The sequence below is a fragment of the Oculina patagonica genome, chromosome 4 (genome assembly GCF_052425735.1).
Source record: "Oculina patagonica isolate OP01 chromosome 4, crgOcupat, whole genome shotgun sequence".
NCBI lineage: Eukaryota > Metazoa > Cnidaria > Anthozoa > Scleractinia > Oculinidae > Oculina > Oculina patagonica.
In genome coordinates this window covers 44,538,341-44,560,057 of record NC_135761.1, presented here as the reverse complement: position 1 = coordinate 44,560,057, position 21,717 = coordinate 44,538,341, and the positions used below count along the sequence as shown (strand labels likewise).

The following is a 21,717-nucleotide window of genomic DNA, read 5'->3' as shown; positions in this document are numbered from 1 at the left end:
CTTAGTCAGAATTTTGTAGTCGATGTTTAGAAGAGATATAGGTCGCCAGTTTGTCAGATCTGTCAGGTAAGTATCACCTTTAGGAAGGAGTGTTATTGTCCCTCTTCTCTGGGAGATGGATAGTATGCCTTTACTGAAAGCTTCGTTATACGAATTAAGAAGGTCGCCCCATAGAAGGTCAAAGAAAGCGACGTAAAATTCTTTTGTGAAGCCATCTTCACCTGGAGTTTTGTTTTCAGCAAAACAGTTCAGTGCATCTTTTAGTTCTTGACATGATAAACTTTGATCCAGATCCTCTTGTTCTTCCTTGCTCAATCGGGGTGTATTGATATCCTTGATGTAATCACTGAAACCTTTACTTGGCTGCGATGTTTGTATATTATCAACCTTTGAAGTATACATATTTTTATAGAAGTTTTCGATTTCCTTGTTTATCATCGTGAAATTCGAAGTGATCTCCTCATTTTCTAATTTAATCTCGCGGATACATTTTTTATCATAATTAGTCTTCTCTAAATTATAAAAATATTTGGTTGGTTTTTCACCATGTTCCAACCATTTTGTTTTTGATCTAAACATAGCCTCTTTTCCTCTGGATTCGTGAATTTTTTTCAATTCTTCTTTAGCGGTTTCGTATCTGTCAAGTATGACCTCATCTAGCACATCGCCGTTGCAAATTTTAAAGTCAAGTTCTTGTAATTCTTTCTGAAGAGATTGCTCTTTGGTCTTCAGTTCACTTCTTTTTTGTTTTGAATATTTAATGGTTGTGGAGCGGAGCTCCATTTTTATTAGTTCCCATAATAATTGCTTGTCTGAAAGCTCAGAGTATTTTGCTTGTATCAGCGGATATTTAAATTCGATAAGTACTTTATAGCTTTCGTCTTCTAACAGAGTGTTGTTAAATTTCCACAAACCGGGTCCTCTTTTGAAATCACTTTTGATTTCTAAGCATAGAAATATTGATTTATGGTCGGGAGCAATGGACGTGCGGGTTTCGGATTTGAGCACATCGAGAGATAACGCATGAGAGACAAGGAAAAAATCGATTCTTGATTTTAACTTTAAAGGTTTTGATTCATATGTAAATGTTTTAGCATTCGGATGTAAATGTCGATATATGTCAATTAGATTAAGTTCGTCCATAAGATCAACAACGGCATTTCTGTAAGCTGTTGCTTTCCATGGTAGGCCACCGCGTTTATCTGTTTGATTAAGAGCAACATTCCAATCGCCGGAGGCAATAAGTCTAGAGGTATCTGACTTTGATATAATGTATTCGGTTAAATTTTGAATGAACATTTCTTGTTCGCGGTAGTCATTCGGAGCATAAATATTAACGACAAAAAGGGCAGCTCGTCGATTGTAATTTTTGCAATTATATATCGCCCCTGAGGATCGGTTTGGATATTGCAAAGCTGAAAGGTTGAATTGGGATTTAGTAACATGCACACACCTTTTGAGTGTGCAGTCCCGTGAGAAAAAATCATTTGTCCGCCCCACTCCAGGGACCACACCTGTTCATCATTAGATTGAGAGTAAGTTTCCTGAAGACAATACAAGGTTGCCTTTTGTGATTTCAAATAGGAAAATATCGCTCCTCTTTTGTTCTGATTTCGTAATCCTCTCACATTTAGAGAAATGATTTTAAATTTACGTGACATTTCTGTGTTTTAAATTTCCATTGCAAATTTCTGGCTGACATCCCAATCTTTGTTGACAGTTCCAGCCGAGATCTTTTTCGCAACGCAATATTTGGAGCAATTGCAGAATACCCCGCATTTCTAGCTACACTGTGCAGCCAGCTACTCGGCTACGCGTATACGCCGACAAAATTTATTCATAGCTCTCGAAGTTTACTAGGAAAGTGGCTACGCGTCTACGCGTCTACGCGGTCGAAATTTATTCATAGCTCTCGAAGTTTACCAGGAAAGTGGCTACGCGTCTACGCGTCTACGCAGTCGAAATTTATTCATAGCTCTCGAAGTTTACTAGGAAGTGGCTACGCGTCTACGCAGTCGAAATTTATTCATGACATTCGAAAATCACTCACGAACGTTTGTCTATGCCTGTAGCTGCCATAAGGCGAAATAAATTCTCGCGACCAGTAAACAACACAATAGTAAACTCTCACACGGTAAACAGTATATTTAGATTGAAGTTCAGTGTCTTAAGCGATGTCTTTAGCGAGGTATTTAGCGAGGTTTAAAATTTTTTTGGCGCTGTGGCCGCGAAAGTGGTTATCTGTATAAGACAGGCGAAAACTGCAGAAAACTGCGCTACAGCTCGTACAACACTATGACGGAAAACTAACTAAACGACGCCGTGAATTTAAATATAAAAGTAAAAACAAAAGCTAATGATATAATAGAATTCCTAAGGGATCTGAAAGGGCGCGAAATATGTAAGATCCAACATCCCGGCCCCTAAGTGCGAGATAATACGAGTCACTTAAATATACGCTTGGATCTTAACACCATCTGATAACGATGCAAAAATAGTCACGCAATGCAAATGCGTATAAAGAACTGAGTAAATGTTTATTAAATGTCTCTTAATCTTTAGTGTCTATGTCCTCTTTACATTCTCCTTCAATAAGAAGGCAGAGCTTGTCAACAGGCCTTTCGTAAACAGCTGACTTGGTGCGGACTTTGACTCGGCGAACAAAACCTCTTTTATCTGGGAAGGTTTCGACGACTCTTCCTAGCGGCCAGGAATTGCGATGCGATGCTTCCGTTGCAACCAAAACAACATCACCAACAGCCAAATTCCTTTTAGGGTGCACCCACTTCTGTCTAAGTTGTAGAAGGGGAAGATATTCCTTGCTCCATCTTCTCCAAAAAATATCAGCCAAATACTGGACTTGTTTCCACCGACGGCGCGAAAGCAAATCTTCTTTCTTGAATAAACCAGGAGGTAAAGGGATTTCTGATTTGAGCAGCAAGAGGTGGTTGGGCGTCAAAGGCTCCAAGTCATTTGGATCACTGGACACAGTCGTGATGGGTCGACTATTCATGATGCTTTCGACTTCGCACATTAAAGTGGCTAAACTTTCATCATCAGTGATCTGCTCTCGTAGCAAGGCTCGAAGGATCTTCCGAATGGTTCGAATGCATCTCTCCCAAATGCCCCCAAAGTGAGATCCATACGGTGGGCTAAAGGACCACTTGATGCTCTCCTGCAACAGAGAATTGTGGATCTTTTCCTGATTCCATTCTGAGATAGCTTCACGCAGCTCTCGCTCACCACTGGTGAAGTTTGACCCGTTGTCTGAATAAATTTCCTTCACTTGGCCTCTCTTGGTAATGAATCGCCGCAGGGCTAGCAGGAACGAGTCGGTGTTTAGGCTGTGCGCTATCTCGATATGTACAGCTCGAATTGCTAGACATGTAAAGATTACGCCATATCTCTTTACGAGGCAACGCCCACGACGGACTTGGAAGGGCCCAAAATAGTCTACGCCGACTGATGTGAAGGGTGGCTTGTCAGGCAAAACGCGGCATTCTGGTAAGTCGGCCATTTTCTGCTGACATAGAGGTGCTTGACGACGACGGCAGCTCACGCACTCAGCTAGAACACTTTTCACAGTTGAACTTCCTTGAGTGATCCAAAACCTCTCTCTAGCCAAGGCCAGGACGTGTTCTCTGCCGGAGTGTCCGCAAATCCTGTGATAGTGGTCGATTATCAATCTGGTAGTGTGATCTTCTTTCGGGAGAATAATCTGATTCTTTGATTCTGAGGGTAGAGAAGCTCTACGCAAACGGCCTCCAACGCATAAGAGCCCATCAACAACGATCGGATCGAGCTTGTACAGGCGGCTTTTCTTCTTGACTGGTTTCTCGGGATGATTAACCTCCTCGGGGAAGGCTCTTCTCTGAACATGCCTTAGAATTTCTCGCTCTGCTCTCTCCATCTCTTCAACGGTGATGTATTTGGGAACATCGTGATTCAACTTGTTGTGTTTACTCCTATTTAGAAGGTTTTCTCTGTAACGCATGAGCCAGGCGACAGCCTTCTTAAGGTGGTTCCAAGAAGAACATTTCTGGAAATAATCCGAGAGAGAGCTGCTCGGCTTCTTTAAAGAAGAAGTGCACACTTTAACTTCCGTTTTCACCTCCGGATCTTCGTCGGGGATGACGCTTAACGCCTCCAACTGCATTGGCCACATGTACTCAGGTTTCCAGAGAAATTCCGGCCCCGTCAACCATCGCTCTCGACGAAGGAAGACGTCGGCTGTCAAACCGCGGGAAACGTCGTCTGCAGGGTTCTTTTCACCACTGACATGCTTCCATTGATGAGGCTCAGAGCCATCGCGAATAACAGCAACCCGATTGGCCACGAAGGTGTGATACCGTCTCGTCTCGTTCTTGACATAGCGCAATACTGCGGTGCTATCTGTCCAGAAAACGGACTGGGCGTCGATTGGAATCTCTAATTCTCTCCTTAAGACCTTGTCTTGCTTGACAGAGACTGTTGCGGCGGATAACTCTAGGCGTGGAATCGTGATCGATTTAATAGGTGCCACACGTGATTTCGAACAAAGGAAGGAGCAGTGCACATCGCCATGTTCGTTGGTGAGACGAAGATAAGAAACTGAACCAAAACCGGCCTCGGAAGCATCTGAAAAATGGTGTAACTGACTTGATGAGATAACACCGAATCCAGCAGGCTTAACACAGCGCTCAACAGAAAATTGTGATAGTTTGGGAAGATCCGCCATCCAACGCTCCCAGCGAACTTTAGGCTCTGAGGGAATTGGGTCGTCCCATTCTAGCTTGATGCGACAAAGGTCCTGAAGCAACCGTTTAGCTGGTAACACGAAGGGTGCAACGAGACCCAAGGGGTCATAAACAGAACTGACGACTGAAAGAATGCCTCGTCGTGTGGGTGGTTTGTGCTTAACCTCCACTTTGAAACCGAAGGTGTCTGTTTCCACACACCATTTGACACCAAGAGCCCTTTCAACTGGAAGGTCATCCTTGCTTAGGTCAAGAGCTTTTACTTCCTTGGCGCGTTCAGCTTCGGGAATAGTTTCCAGGACTTGGCGACTATTGCTTATCCATTTCGTCAGTCTAAAACCGCCTCTTGAAAGCATAGACCGTAGGTCACTTGCGTGCTGTGAAGCCTCGTCAACTGATGGTAAAGATTTAAGACAGTCGTCTACGTAGAAGTTGTTCTTAACTGTGCTCACTACCTCCTCTGGAAAGTGTTCACTGTTGTCTTCCGCAGTTTTGCGCAGGGCAAAATTGGAGCATGCAGGAGAAGAGGCGGCTCCAAATAAGTGTACAACCATCTGGTATTCTTCAAGCTCACCTTCCAAGTTGCCATCAGGCCACCAAAGAAAGCGAAGATACGTAGTATCCGCCTCAGCTACTCTTACTTGATAAAACATCGATTCAATGTCTGCCATAAGTGCAATTCTCTCCTGTCGAAATCTCATTAGGACTCCAAATAGAGTGTTCGTTAAATCCGGACCATTGAGCAGCAGATCATTGAGCGACTTGCCTTGATATTTGGCAGAACAATCAAATACCACGCGTATCTTCCCGGGCTTATGCGGGTGGTAAACGCCGTGGTGCGGTATGTACCATTTCACGTCACTGGATTTCTGGTGATCCGCTGGAATTTTGCGGGCGAATCCTTTGTCTATAATGTCCGCCATGAACCCCTTGTAATCGTTGTACAAGTTCCAATTGCGTTGAAGCTTCTTTTTCAGCCAGAGAGCACGCTGCATGGCTTGCGGGTAGTTGTTAGGTGGTGGTGCATTACGATCTTTTAAAGGCAACGCAATTTCGTAGTGTCCATCTTTCAAGACCACGGTACTCTCCAGCTCGGACATGAAACGGATCTCTTCTTGTGACATTTCAGGTTTGTCCTCAGCGCTTGATTCACTGAAACCGCTATCGTAGAAATTTCTCACCATCTGATGAAACTCAGGATCGGCTTTGATGAATAAACTGGTGGCATGCGGGCCTTCGTGATAACGCCCTAGAGGACCGTTCACAACCCATCCAATACACGTTCGCGAGGCATAAGGGCCACCATCTTCACTGTGCTTCACTTCCAAAGGATCGAAGACTGTGGGGACGTCACAGGCAATGAGAAGACCGATTTCAGCATTAACTTCAGGTAGGTGTACTCCGCACAAGTGCGGCCATTGGTCAATGTCACGCTGAGTAGGAATGTCCCCTTTTGAAATAGGTATTTCTGGTCTCGTGTAGAGTGCTGGCAAATCAATTAGGACGTTTTCATCCAGATCGGAAATGACAAGATCTTTCACAACGAAGCTGTCTAAAAGACTGTTCTTCTTTTCCAACGTTGTCAAGGAAATCTGAGTTCTCGAGCCACTGACTCCTAACTGCTTCATCAAAGATTCTGTACAGAATGATGAGGAACTACCACTGTCCAAAAAGGCGTAGGTCATCACTTGTGTTCTTGTCGACTTCGACCAAACCTTAACTGGAACAACAGCCATGCCTATTTTCGAGCGGGGTAGGTTAATCATCGCGTTACGAACGCGCGCAGACTCCTCGGTGGGCGAGGTACCTGTAGACGGAGTATCAGTCGGTCGATTTCGACTTGCAGTGTTCGTGTGAAGGATTGTTAGATGCTTTTTGCCACAGTTAGCAACCGTACATGTTTTCTTTTCCGGGCAAGCTCTTGCTGTATGGTCAGCGGACAAGCAACCAAAACAAAGGTGCTTAGATACGAGGAATTGAATTCGATCCTGATATGGGAGGCGCCTGAGGGCATCACAGGTGTCTAAGGCGTGCCCAGAGTTACAGTACGAACACAAGACATCCACAGTTGAGGGGGCTGATCCAAGAGGTGACACACCAGTAGGCGGGGTCTGAACATCACTCATTTGCGCTCCAGCAGGTGGGTTCTTATCACCACTCACTTGCGCACCAAAACTCTTCTTCTTCTCGTCAGGTTTCTTCGGCGGACGACTACTTCGCGAGCTCTGTTTAGGTTTCGCATCTTCAACAATTTTCCCAAACACGGGATTGTCGTTCACTCTCGCTTCATTTTCAACGAACTCCGCAAGATCGCTAAACGAAACGTTCCTCTCTTCAGTTTCCATGATACGGTCTACCAAACGGCGCCATGTTCTCCTTAAGTTGAAGGGCAACTTCATAATTAACTTCTGAATGGTATCAGGCTGTTCGAGCTTTGACAGGTATTTGCTGCTTACCATTGCGTTTTTGCACCTCATAAGGAAAATAGAAAATTTGTTCAGGGAGGTGCTGTCCTCTGGTTTCACCTCAGGCCAATTCAGTGCCTTGCTTTCATAGGCGGTTACGACGCGATAATCGTCACCAAACTTCTTTTTCAATAGCCGTCGAGCTTCTTGGTAACCCTTGTCTGGTGGAAGAAAATGACATGAACGAACAAGCTCTTTAACATCGCCGCTGGTAAACTGTTCGAGATAGTATAGCCTTTCATTGCTATCTGAGGTTTTAGTCTCAATGATGTTTTCAAATGCTCTGACGAACGGGCCGTACTCTATTGGATCACCATCGAAAACTGGAACCCGCTGCTGGGGAAGATTACTTTTCTTCTGTTGTGTCGCCAGCATTTCCACGATTTTATTCTGCTGCCGCTGAAGGTCGTTTTGGTGCTGATGAAGCTCTAGCATTTCATTGAAAGCCCTCAAGCTCGGCGACGATGAAGCCGCAGAGTGTTCAGATTCTGCGGGACATGCTTTCTTGTCAGGTAATTCTGGAAGTTTGAACAATTCATGATCAGGTAATTCCGGATCAACGGTAGAATGGCGGCCATCTTTGACTGGTAATGGCTTATTTCCTGTGACGCTCGGTGTTGGAACATTTCCCTTGCTTACTTTGGGCACAAAAGTTGTCGGGCACGGCACAAACGAACGCGGGTCGGCTTCCATGATTGTGGCTAAAATTTGTTGTTTGGCTTCGGACTTAGCGATTTCGGTTTCCAGTGTTAAACGCTCTTGCTCTTGTTGCAAACGAAACCTTTGTTCTTCTAACGCTTGACGTTTCTTAAACGCAGCTGCCTCTGCTTTCAGCTCCGCGATACGAGCTATTTCCTTTGCTCGTACAACCGTTAAGGATGAGGTACTGCTTCTTTGTGAACCACTACGATTGGAACGACGTGATTGTCTTGCTGAAGACTTAGAATAGGTACGAGAAGCGATCTGACTCGCAGAGTCCTCAGGGTTGATTTCAGAGTTTAAGCTTAGCGAAAATTCCACACTTCTAATCCACTCTCGAACCTTTTGACAGAAGTTGTCTGCTTGCGAAGACTCGTAATCAAATTGTTCCTGACATCTTGTCGCGCTTGTCTCGTCTTGAAGATTCGACAAATAAGTTACATGAGCCTCCTTAAATGCTTCAAATGCAGCCAAAAAACCAGGCATTTTCTCCTTCACAAGCTGAATGTTCTCCTCGTATAATAAGAGCGCGTCAATTTCGTTCCTCTTCGAAGTTACAGCCGAAAGATAACCAGATCTTTCCTTTTTGAGACGACGAAGTTTCTCAAAGAGAACGCCTTCCTGATCAAGATGTTTACTCGGCACCCTCGTGCGAGCGCTGGCACGAACGCCAGGATCATCGGGAACTTCTTGGATGGCATCCATTGTATCCAGGTAAACTCAAAAATTTTAAACTTATGTAGCTGCCATAAGGCGAAATAAATTCTCGCGACCAGTAAACAACACAATAGTAAACTCTCACACGGTAAACAGTATATTTAGATTGAAGTTCAGTGTCTTAAGCGATGTCTTTAGCGAGGTATTTAGCGAGGTTTAAAATTTTTTTGGCGCTGTGGCCGCGAAAGTGGTTATCTGTATAAGACAGGCGAAAACTGCAGAAAACTGCGCTACAGCTCGTACAACACTATGACGGAAAACTAACTAAACGACGCCGTGAATTTAAATATAAAAGTAAAAACAAAAGCTAATGATATAATAGAATTCCTAAGGGATCTGAAAGGGCGCGAAATATGTAAGATCCAACAATGCCATCAAGCAAATAAAAATATTTGTGTTTCGAAATTGTGACGAACAACGAGAAACTACAAAATTAATAACACAGTGAATCGATAATTGTCAAAATCTTACCTCGTCCTGTTTCGTATAAAATGAATGTTGTTGAACGGCAATAGCTTTCGACCTTCGAACAAACGGCTTTAGTTAGTTTTAGTGTGCTTCCCTTACAAACAAATAAAAGCTAACCGCAAGCAAACCAGAGTGGAACTAACCGCAAGCAAACCAGAGTGGAACTAACCGCAAGCAAACCAGAGTGGAACTAACCGCAAGCAAACCAGAGTGGAACTAACCGCAAGCAAACTAAAGTGGACCTCACCGCGAAATACACCCGACAAAAATTTAGTCAGCGATTAAAAACACGTTGACGAGTGAGAAAATTATTCTTACAAACTACTTTCGTTCCCAGTAGCGTTTGATCGGACGGTCCGCGTAGCCATTTTCGGTGGCTACGCGGAACAGCTTTAGTTGCGGGGTATTCTGCAATTTAGCCCAATATTTTTTTTTTAAACCTTTGAAACCTTGGTACAAACACTTTTTTGGTTTTTCTTTTAAAGGTGGCTTTTTTACTAACTGAAGGAGTGATTCTGCATACTGGCTTGCTACACATGTTTACAAAAACGACAATAACAAAAACCGATCACAAGGACAATAAAAAAAACACGGGGAAAATAATAATAATTATTTCTATATACCTTATATAGAAAATGGAGTAATAAAAAAAGTCTACTGTGAGCCTCTTACCTCCTTCACCTAAGCCTGTCCCCATCCTTTTTAGAATGTACAACGAGTAAGTTCAGTGTCTAATTGACTGATATTAAATAGTTCAAAAACTCGTAAACACAAGTTAATTTTGAAAGTTTTCCATGACGAAGACAGATTAAATTGCCTCAAGGTCCTCCTCGCAGCGGATTTTGATAGGGCTACCATCCGGCGAAGTTTTTGCAAAAATCTTACCATCGATTGTCCATACACTCACAAAGATTCCATCACGTTTCATCTTGTTCGCCGTTCCGACGAGGAATCGTCTATAGTTGGTCAAATTTTCATTTATGAAGATTCTAGTGCTCTCGCCTCTCGCCGCACTGGCATAGCTCGGGAATAGATCTTTCAAGTTAACGTTTTTCAGTTTAACTCTTTCTTTATACAAACGTGTCTTCACTTTGTGGCTTATAAACTTCACTAAGATCGGCTTGCTGCCACGGCGATTTATTCTATGCGAAATCTCAATGTCTTGAGGTGATATTTCGACGTTGAGCGCATTTCCCACTTTTAAGACCACTTCTTCCGTGGACGTGTAGCATTCTTCAGGTACACCGTCGATTTCCAATGAATTTTTTCTCGAATACTGTTCGAGATCATCGTGAGAAAACCACAGTTTATCTGTTTCCTCCACTTGTTTGTTTAATTTTTCCGTAGTGTGGTGTAGCTGGACTTTAAGCGATTGATTTTCTTTCGTTACGCGGTCTAAGGTGACTTTAACTTTATCGAAGTCGCGTCCCTGTGAATTAACTGATGCCCTTAGATGCGACAGTTCTTCTTTGAGGGACTGGTTTTCTATCAGTATTTTGGAGACTGATTTTTGAAGGCCCACCAGTATATCTTTGATTTCCGTCAAAGTTGGCTCTTTATCGCTTGCCCATGTCGCCTCAGTGTTGGCCGCCATGTCGTTAAGCGCTTCTTCGGTTTGTTGGCGCTTTGGCTCGATGTTTTCGTCGTCTAGGGATCCTCGGTCGCCTCGCTTGTTCTTTTTTGCTTTGTCTGACATTTAAACCTTTTCTAACATTTAAAGTTTTTGTTTCTGACCCGTTTTCGGTCGTTGAGGACGGGGAAGGTTACGCTGCTCAAAAAACACGTCTTCCCTCAACCACGCACATGCTCATTCTTGATTATCATTCTCATTCTCATTATTTTCTCTAGCATATTTCGCGAGGTTCAATTGAAGACATCAGTAGGCAAAGTAACTGCCAAATTAACCAGTGAAGAAACGAAAAGCGAGAGCTCAAAAACGCCTTATCTCTCAATATCTGACGCATCTTGTTCTTGGAGCCAGGATCTCACTGAGACCTTGAGTGGTATTACTTTCAATGTTTTTGATGGTGACATGTTAGCAGTAACAGGTTCAGTGGGAAGTGGAAAATCCTCCCTGTTAACAACTATCCTTGGAGAACTACCTCTGTGTAATGGAGTGATATCACATCGAGGAAAAGTTGCCTATGTTCCTCAAATACCCTGGGTGTTTTCTGGGACTATAAGGGAGAACATTTTGTTTGGCCTGCCATTTAACCAGGAAAAATTGCAACGTGTTGTTGAGGTGTGCGGTTTGACTAAAGACTTGGCAGACTTCTCCAATGGCGACCTCACAGAGATCGGGCAGCGTGGAGTGACCCTCAGTGGAGGCCAAAAAGCACGTGTGGGTTTAGCTCGTGCAGTGTATTCAGAGGCTGATATTTATCTTCTGGACGATCCACTGAGTGCAGTCGACACTAACGTAGGACGGGATCTCTTCCACAGTTGCATTTTCGGCCATTTATCGGGTCGCATTCGCTTGCTTGTCACCCACCAGCTACAATATTTGAAAGACGTGGATCGCATAGCTGTGATGGAAAAGGGTTCAATCATTCATCTGGGAGAGTACACGCAGCTTAAAGAGCAGGGTGCATTTCTGGGAATGTTGGAAATGTCTGAACGTCTTAATGGCGAGGAGCCTGAGACTACACACTGTACAAGTGTTTATGAATTGAATAGCACACAGAACATGGAGGTGACACACGGACGTTCAATCCCCTCGGAACAAGCAGCAGGAAGAGTTAACGAGGCATTTGTAGGCGATCTAGAGTTACCCACACTCACACAGGGAGATAATAGCGTTGACAATTCTTATGTTGCGGTTCTCCCAAGTACACATGACGTGCCCGAGAGTGATCGCCTACAAGTCCTTGATCTTAAAGAAGAGCTGGAAAGTAATGTGGCTGGTACTGTGACATGGCGGCTCTACTGGGATTATTTTAAGGAAGGACTGCATGTTCCTTTTATAATATTGCTCGCAATTATGTCAACATTGGCTCAAGGTAATAACTATTCAATACTTGATGATGATGGTGATGTGTACGTAAATCCGTAATCATGTTTTTTTTCTTTTTTGACATTTTTTTTTTGGGTCCATTGGGTATTGAAAATACAGTCACCAGATTTTACTAAATTTGTACTATTTCCAAGCAATCATACCGTAGTATTAAAACAAACAAAAACATATATACTTTTGTCGCTAAGGGTAAAGTAAGCTAACGCAATCTAAAACGTCTTCTTCAACACTAGAACTTATCTCAAGAATGTAAATACTTTACGAAAAACACATGGGAATTCGCATGGTCAGTAGAGAATGCAGTCTCCGTCTGTTTAGTTGATGTCTAAAGAAGTCTGCTGGAATAAACATCCAGTAACTGTCTTTTTAATTCACCATAAAATAGTTTCAGCGTTTGTTTACCGCCTTTTTCAGTTTGCCTCATAGCCCCAAACTGGTGGTTGTCTAGAATGGCGCAGATGTCACGTGACGAACAGAAAGAACCCGGCACTCATGTCATTCACGCATGTCTGGTGGCTTTATCGTTTCTTGTCATGACAGCCTCGTCGTATTTCTTTTACTTCTTCCTTCTGAAATCGGCTGAAAACCTTCATAATAAAATAACTCTGACGACCATGAAAGCCCCCGTGTTGTTTTTCGACACAAACCCGGCCGGGCGTATCTTGAATCGATTTTCCAAAGATGTCGGCTGTATGGATGATGTTCTGCCGCCTGTCTTCTTACAAGCTTCCATCATTGGTCTTTTCTCGCTTTGCGTCGTATTGGTTCCGGCTGCCACTAATTACTGGCTCTTCTTGGCCCTCATTCCTATGATTGGCATATTCGTTTACTACGCACGTTATTACCTGAAATCTTCCAGAGAGCTGAAGAGGATTGAGGCCATCAAATGCAGCCCTGTGTACTCACACATCACGGAAACAGCAAATGGACTTGAAATCGTGCACACGTCAAACATGAGTAGGACTTTCCTAGATAGGCTTCACAGGTTAGTAGCAAACTTATCCATTAGGAAACGTACGTGATTTGACGTAAAAGCCTTGCCCTATCTTTAACCTTTGACACAACTTATACGATAGTCACCATTGCACTGCAGGTAATTAGCACGTATTTAGCAAAAACGTTTTGGAAAAATATGAGCTCCTTTACTCCCTCGTAATCAAAATTAAATCCTTTGCAGTATGTCACAACTAGGGAAGAATAAATATTAAAGTTTGCCGTCGCTAGCTACATGCTGATTTTTTGTCCCCATCTGTCGATTGTTACCCTTTGATGATTGTAATTACAAAATACTGGATTTCATCACTAAGATGCTTCATATTAATTTTTCTAATCCGAAAACAACCCCCGCCCCGTCCTTTTTATATCCTTTCAGCAACGTTTCCAACAAGAATTGTTTATTTTCTTTCTATTTTTGATCATTTTGCATGGTCATTGTAGATGGGGTGAAAAAAATATCCGTAGACTGCTTGAAGTCAGTTTGAAAAATAAAAAAAATTAAACGGAAAATCCAACGCTAAGTACATAGATGCGTCGAGTGACGAGCCTCAAAAGGGATGGGACATATAATTCTTTACTTTCCTTTACTGTTCACAGTCAGGCGGAACATCGTAACACTTCCTTTCAATTCTCACAACTAGGATGTCACCCGAGTCGCAAAGATGGTCAGGGATGCGAATAACGTTGAAGCCTTAATATTTCTCAGTTTTTCCTTGAATAGTGCTTAAGGAGGCTCACAATAGTTTTAAGGTTTTCTAGCACTTCTACATTTAAGGGATTCAATAAAACAAAATAACATTTCTTTTTACAATTTCTTGGGAATAGCTACTAGCTCGATCGTCAGGGAACCAAAATATAATCATATGACGTCATCACCTGTTACCATAGCAACAGTATATGGGTGTAAATAAGAACCATCATGGAGCTTCGAACGGGAATTTCGTAACTTTGGTTGGAAGTCCCCTCCGGGATCTACACGATCGATCGCAGCGCGTACATAAAATTTTCTCCTCGGCACTATGTATGCTGATCGGCAAACCTTTTTTCGTCAGCTAATAGTAACAATAAAGACTTTGTGCGGCTAAAAATGTCGTGAAAACGCGATTTTCTCTGAAAACTGGACAAAAATAGACTTCGACAAAAAAATTAACGCGCCGCCATGTTTGTTTTTCTTCTTCATGGCTAAAAATCCCGCGAGCGCCGCGCGTGATTCGCGAGGTTTGGACCCAGGCCTCAGGCGACCGTAAAACTATTGTGAGCCTCTTTAAGATGATATACATAACCGTGAAGTTATCTACCTCTATTGAGCACACATACCGTATTTTCTCGATTTAACGCCGGGTACCGAATAAACGCCGGGTCTCCAAGGTGGAGTTGAAAATAGGCCTCTGACATATTGATTTTTTTAGGTATCAGAACGAAAACACACTAGCCTTTTTTATGCTGGTGTCCTGTAACCGCTGGTTAGGATTCCGCCTGGATTTATTTTCTGGTGTATTTGTTCTAGTTGTTGCTGTGGCTGCCATCTTGGTCACAGAAAATCCTGGTGAGTTAGTGAGGGTAAACTCTAGTCATACAGGTTGGGTACTACGAGACAGTTTCATTACAACTGAGAAATGTAACATTCTGGAGGAAGCTAAAACGTTTTACTATTGGCCCCGTGATAAACAAATAACAAAATTTAGTAGAAACTCAGGTGTGTTCTATTGGAAATCCGCGAATCTGATTGGTTCTCCCACTGTTTTCTATTCGCCGATAGAAAACAGTCGCGCGCGCGAGTAGCTCTTTAAGTGGTAAATTTTCTTGATTTTTGTCTTCAAAGTGCACAATATTGTAGGTTTTGGACTGCAATCCTTTAGAGTTTCTACTAAAACAATTAGACTATTCGCCGTCGTTTTCTATGAGCGATAGTCAACTCGGCTGCGCCTCGTTGACTATTTGCTCATAGAAAACTCGGGCTCGTAGTGTAATTGTTAAAGATGGCTGTATGAACAGAACATACTAAACATTGGCCCAATACAGATCTTGGCAGAACGGATGGAGCGCAGCTAGGTCCGTACAGGCACAACTAAAGGCTGTTATTCTAACCGTACGGTCTCGAGCGGGCTTGGTTGATAAGAGATTTATTACACGACTTCATATTTGAAAAAGAGCTGTAAAAATGCCACCCTGTTAAACCGGCCATAAAACTGAATGGTTATATAATTTGTTCTAGGCTCTCTAATCTATTTTAGTCATGTAGTAAGATGCTTCTGCCCAGTGAAAATCGCTAACTTAAAAAAGCCAATGGCTTAATAAGTGAACCAAACAGGACATAATGCTTAATTTGCAGTCCACTGTTGCTGTATTTTTGTCCGGGTATGAGCTGGCCGGTATTTTCCCTAAACCACCGTCGTGCTATGTAAATATATGCGAGTTTATTACAGCCGAATAGCTGGAATCAGTATACTGTGAAACAAGTAATTGACGGAGGTAGTTAAGTCGTTTAAAAGTTCTGATATCTTGGGAAACTAGATAACAGGTGGAACAATTTCTCCGTGGGATTAAAGTTTGTGCGAAAAAACAAACAAACTGAAAACTTGTTAAATACCACCTAAAGTTTAAACGGTCTAGTGTGGCAACTACAACATGCATGTTGTTACAAAAGGTGACGAAGTTACTGATCTTTTTTAATAGCTTTAGCAGGCCTCGCTCTTACCTACGCACTACAAGCATTGGACCTAACTCAATATACCGTGCGATTGACCTCAGATGTGGAAAACGTCATGACGTCGGTGGAACGTGTAATGACGTATACTGAAATAGATTCCGAGCCTGGCTACAGCAATGAAACCCGTCCTCCAGAGTCCTGGCCCAATGAAGGAAGCTTAGTCATGCAGGACCTTTCATTGGTTTACTTTAAAGGAGGTCCCCAAATCTTAAAGAACATCAGCTTTTGTGTTCCTAGTAAAGAGAAGATTGGAGTTGTTGGTCGCACCGGTGCTGGAAAGTCATCATTGGTATCTGCTCTGTTTCGTATGCCAGAACCCTCAGGAAAGGTGAATAAAGTGTTTCTTGTCACAATTCTTCTCTCTTATAAGGGATTCAGTGCTCTGTTTTGACTTGTTTCGGGGAGACTTATTTGCACCGCAAATTATTAACAATAACAGTGTTCAGACAGTTTTGTACAATAAATGACAACTGACAAAGCAATCGCAGTTTTCGGCCAGATTGCTCTCATCACGTTAGATTAGAGCTAACCTTGAATCAACCGTCCATTTTTCAGGTGTTAATCGATGGTGTTGATATTGCATCTATCAACCTTCAAGATGCCCGCAAGTCCATGGCCGTTATAACTCAGGATCCAGTTCTTTTTGGAGGTACTCTGAGAAGGAACTTCGATCCATTTTCGCAACATCACGATCACGAACTCTGGGAAGCTTTGGAAGAGGTGCAGTTAAAGGTCATTGTTAAAGATCTTCCAGGACAACTACAATTTAAACTAAGAGAGTCTGGAACAAACTTGAGCGTTGGCGAGAGGCAGTTGTTATGTTTGGCTCGGGCATTGGTACTGAAAAGCAACATCATCATCATGGATGAAGCCACTGCTAATGTGGATTTCAAGACTGATCGTCTGATCCAGGAAGTCATTCGTGACAAATTCAAGGATTCTACGGTGCTGACCATTGCTCGTCGACTCAACACCATCATGGACTATGATAAGGTGCTGGTTCTTGATGGCGGACGTGTGGCGGAGTTTGAGAAACCTGAGGTGTTGATAAAAAAAGGTGGACTGTTTTCTGAAATGGTGAAAAGCCAGAGCCTTAGTGAAGAACACTGAAAACCGCATACCATGTTTCAATTCGTTAAGCTTGCTACTCGAAATAGCGTAAACATTGTGAAGTAATGAAAAAACCGGTGTGATAAAAGTATCAAGCAAACACTCGTACATCTGAAGACCTGTTATTAAAGAAAAGCAATTTATGGTACAACCACTAAATTTAGCTGAAACATTTGATGGTAGTGTCATGTGTCTACCAGCTTTGATATTTACACGGTAAACAGTTTTTGATGGCTATATTTTTTTTTTAGCAAAACGTTATACAATTGTGTAATGATTAAGAGTATTTATTTTTGAAAGTGGAAATGTTAGGATGTCATATATATTTTACGACTGATTGCGGATTAAATTTAAAGATGAATACTTCTCGCCATTATTGCATAGTATGTTTTTGGAAAGAGAGTAAAAACGAGGATAATAGAGAAGAATGAGAGAATGAATGAGAGCGGGAGAGAAAAGAAGGGATGAAATGAAACATTATAGAAATGGATAAAAGGGATAAGGTATGCTAGGGAGAGAGGAAGAGAGGAAGGAATAATAAAGGTTGAAAGACAGAACTGAAGCTGAGGCAGAAACAAATGTAAAAAGGCCAAAAACAAAGAACGATAAGCAAGTAAGGACACACAGCAAAAGGACATAACCTGTATTTTATTGTATTTCCTTCATTTAAGTTACATTTACGCAAAGTTATCAATAAGTGTAGGTGATTTTTCTTTTTCCGGCTGCTATTTTGGTTTTGTCCAGAGTAGTCTGGCTCCTCACCTGACAAAAGAAATAAACGTCAGTATATCATTTGCTCGCCATACATTTGCAGTATAATCAAATCATTTTCGAACACGCTTTTTACTAATTTAACTGACTTTCTTTGGTAATCCTGTTTACGGATAACAAAAAAAGAGAAGGAAAAAAAAAACAGTGAACAACGGCAAACTAGCCAAAAACTTAGAAAGAACGCTTACTAACCAACTAAACCGAGAAGCAAATCATCAAAAATAACTGATGGTCAATAAATTAATCAATCTGGCAATAACATTGGGTGTTTAGGTGATTGAATAATCGAGTGAGTGTGAATAAAATATTGCTGAATAAAGAAGATCGCGAGAAGGACCTAATGTAACTCACGGAATGTACATTTTAAGCGTTTTTGTCATTCATTCAGTTTTCTCTTCAACTCTCTTATACCCCTCTATGAACTTAATGTTTGTTTTCCTTCTTTATTAAATGGTTTCGGACAAAGTGAAGAACCAACGTCTTTAGTGCGACCATTCTTTCCAAACGGAGATTTTGGTCTATAACAAAAAATGAATTAATAACAACTGCGGAAACACAAATACTTCGGGGAATAAGATAACAAAGTAATAAAGTAAAAGTTTGATAAACGAAAGTAATAAAGTTAAAGTTGATAAACGAAATAATAAATGAACGACTGAATAAACATTCCTCTGCTGGATGCCTTGTGTGGATAACGTATTCAAAGAAACCTCTAGTTTCACACAGCCATCCTTCTCTGATACAATTGTTATTATTGTTATTTGCTGTAAATTATTATCAGAACTCACCGGACCTTACTAGTGATGAGAAGTTTCCATTTTGTCCAACATTTTCTTGATCTCTCTCATCTCCTTGCGGATTTTCTTCTTGTCAACGATAGTAATTTGCGTACTTGCCTCGTCATTAGCTGTACATAACATTAATAGTAAGTCACATTGAAATACAAAACAACACTAACTGTGTTGAAAAACTGGGCGCGACGTCTTGAGTACTGAAGTCTTGAGGGCCGTGCTCGAGACTGTATAGTTTTCCTCATCAAATCAAATCAATCAACGCGTTTATCGTTGTAGTTTACAAGAAACTAACTGGAGGCACCTATCTAAATTTACTTATTAATACTAATTAAAAATGAATTCTTAATAAATAAGACTGAAGATGTTTTGCCTATTCACAGAGGGCGTTCACATCAGATAACAGAATGAAGAAAAAAATATTGCCTGCTATTGATGCGTATTTTGTTTTGAAACGACCATTCTGAATTTTTAATATGCGGCCTCGTGGTAGGGCGTTAGGAGGGCTGGAATCGCAAAGGGACAACCAAAATACTTCGGAAATTTATTCTTGGGACGACATCCAATCTCCACGAGTTCAATATAGTGACAAGGATTGAAACTCGCAGCTTTCCGTGGTCGCATGTCTCTGTCACTTGAGGTGAACAGAACTGGAATCTCGTATCATAACCGGTGACAAGTAACGCAGTTCCAGAACACCTACGAGCAGAAAGCGCATTTATAATTCAAAAAGTGGCTGCTTCAAAACAAAAGACGCGACAACAGCAGGTCAAATTCATCATCCTATTATCTGATGTGAGGGCCCCCTGTGCCTAGTTTCAATTGTTTGGTAATGAACCTAGCAAGATTGTGTTGCAGAATCTTGTTTGTATACGCGCCATTCAATTTCAATATTGAGTCGATCGATGTGGTAAGCAAGACAGACGAGTGCTGTTTGTTATATAATTCCAAATGAAACAGCTTCGCTAAAATGCTGCGAATTGGTTCATTCTATTAAATTCACACAGAAAAGTTTCAAAAAACAACAGCAACAACAACAAAATAAATAAATAAATAAATAAATAAATAAATAAAGCACAAATGTAGGATAGGGCCAAAGCATTAAATCGGGCAAAACCTATTAAATCACTTTACAATATAGTTTATCATTTTCCTTGAAACTAATCAGTTGCTTAGACAAAGTTTCCGGAAAATTACATGAAAAAGTCGGTACGACGGCCGGTAGATTTAAATACTGAAGGATTGGCATAGTTCCCTGCTCGCTTTTAAGCCGTTGTTCAAAGATGGTGCTGGACGCTTAATTTGACAAGGCAGTCTTCTTTGTATAGTAATAGATTCCAATTTTCATCGCTGAACTATGCCTATTATCTTGACATTTTCGTCTCTGTTTTGTATTTTCATGTGTATGTTAATGCTAATGTACCATCCTTCAGTAGTCAAATCTAAGCTATCTGTTTGTCACCTTGATGTGAAGATGATATAGAATTATTTTGAAAAATTTTAAATACACCAACAACTCCTTGCATTTGTTGCCTGTATTATAGACACAATGCATTTGCTCGGTATCAGATTTATCCTCTATCTCTTAAAACTACCAGCGGGTAATGGATTATGCAAAGGAATGTACAACGATTTACAACCCGTGTTGCAATTTCGATGGCCACCTTTTCATTTTCCATTTACGCCGTGGTTTGATTTCACAACAGCAACCACGTGCTGACAACAAGAACCTTGCGGAAGAAATACTCCCCGCTTTAATGACACAACTGAGAAAACTCTTCAACTGCTAAAAATAAGGTACCAAATCGAGCGCTCCCACTGGCTGCCATGTTGTTATTGTTGAAATTTTTGGCAAAGCTCAGGAAGAGAGGATCCGCTTATGCGGCTTTAAGGTATCCGCTTACTACCGCCCCCGGCTAGTGATTTCTTTGCAAGTCGTGAGAACATTATTCAGATTTCATGTAAGATAATGCTTTGGAAGTTGCTTCCACCCCTGCCCCCCGCCCTCTCGTTCAAAAGTACTTGACAATTGTTATGTAACAGTCATACGTGCAATGCAAACTTGTACTCACCGGGGTTATTGCATAAATCAGTATTGCAACATGTCACAGTACAGTTCGTAACACCGGCAGTACTTTCCAGGTGTGTGCAAACTTGTTCGTCGCATCGATGTGAGCAGGTACGATAAACAGCAAGTCCAAACCTGTTATAAGTTAGGGTCCTACACTTGTCGTCGCTATTGGGACACTGCACGATCTCAGGATCAAAACAATAGTTATTAACGCAATACTTGACAAGGCACCTGATGCTGATAACTGATGAAAGGCTAACGAGAAAACCACACAAAAACAATGCGCACTGAGGAAAAACAGGGAAAGCAAGAGACGTTAAAATCATAGGCAATTTTATTCATAACGTACGTAATCTACCGCAGGTAGAAAGATGGCGACTGTGCATTTTACCACAATACCGCACGTACTTAACAAAGCCACCATAGAAAGTCGAGTTAATTACAGTTAGTAAGTAGCAGTTTTAGATTTACTATAACTCAAAACTCCAAATGGTTCTCCTTGTTATCTGCCATTTGTAGAACATTTAAAAAAGGGAACTTTTGTCAAGCGCTGTAGCCAATTTCATTTTCTTTTGTCAAGCCCATTTCAAGCCAATTGGCATAAAAAGCTAACTTACCTTAAGAGCCATTTTAACAAAATTCAGTCCTCTTTTGCTGTAGACGTACTGAAAGTAAATAGACAAAATTAAAGTTATGAGTTCCTTGGCTTCCCTCTTCAGTTGCTCGAGACATTGCTGGGAATATATAACACGTGATAGTTCCATTTTAGATCGTTTTAGATCTTCTCATTTAATATTCCTGCGCAGAAAGGCAAATGTATTACATCGCATGTTACTGTAATACGATTCCAATAAACAAAAGAAAGAGCCATGCGACTAAATACTGTTTAAACCACGACAGCAATTGTGCAAACAATTTAAAGAAATATATAGTTTCAAGACAGTTAATGCATCAAAACTTTATTGCCCTAATCAAAGGGTAACAAATATTTATATAAAGATATGAGCCTCCGCGCAGTTTTAGTGATTAAAATTGCATTGTTTTAGAACGAAAAGTTCTTTAAAACAGTAAACTATAATGAACCGAAAGGGTAATTTAAAAAAAATTCGGCAAATGAAAATATTTAAAACTATTAATACTTACGATTTGCAGCTCTTGCCTTTTAGGAAG

At 41.4% G+C, this 21,717-nt stretch overlaps 2 protein-coding genes and 1 pseudogene across 3 annotated transcripts in view; 1 reads left to right on the top strand and 2 right to left on the bottom strand.

The window, feature by feature from the left end:
• Positions 1-10,869, bottom strand: part of LOC144652611 (uncharacterized) — a 12,522-nt gene extending 1,653 nt beyond the window's left edge. Inside the window, exon 1 of the mRNA XM_078512686.1 lies at positions 9,758-10,869. Coding sequence (XP_078368812.1) covers positions 9,894-10,781 — 888 coding nt within the window. The 5' untranslated portion in view covers positions 10,782-10,869 and the 3' untranslated portion in view covers positions 9,758-9,893. The remainder of the gene's footprint in view (positions 1-9,757) is intronic.
• LOC144652674 (ATP-binding cassette sub-family C member 4-like) overlaps positions 1-18,639 on the top strand; it is a 26,812-nt pseudogene extending 8,173 nt beyond the window's left edge. Inside the window, exons 5-10 of the transcript XR_013570586.1 lie at positions 1,844-1,851; positions 11,009-12,084; positions 12,513-13,083; positions 14,504-14,640; positions 15,771-16,132; positions 16,360-18,639. The product of XR_013570586.1 is annotated as an ATP-binding cassette sub-family C member 4-like (transcript). The remainder of the gene's footprint in view (positions 1-1,843; positions 1,852-11,008; positions 12,085-12,512; positions 13,084-14,503; positions 14,641-15,770; positions 16,133-16,359) is intronic.
• Positions 17,562-21,717, bottom strand: LOC144652652 (uncharacterized). Its single transcript, XM_078512732.1, has 5 exons — positions 21,691-21,717; positions 21,165-21,212; positions 20,549-20,834; positions 18,484-18,592; positions 17,562-17,676 (listed from the first exon to the last, which is right to left on the bottom strand). Coding segments are annotated over exons 2-5 (408 nt in total). The 5' UTR covers positions 21,177-21,212; positions 21,691-21,717; the 3' UTR covers positions 17,562-17,675.

What these genes read in the sequence shown, in the direction of transcription:
- LOC144652652 (XM_078512732.1), bottom strand. An exon ending in TGATTTATGCAATAACCCCG is followed by an intron (nt 18,593 to 20,548) that starts GTGAGTACAAGT and finishes TGTTATGTACAG; the next exon opens with CTAATGACGAGGCAAGTACG.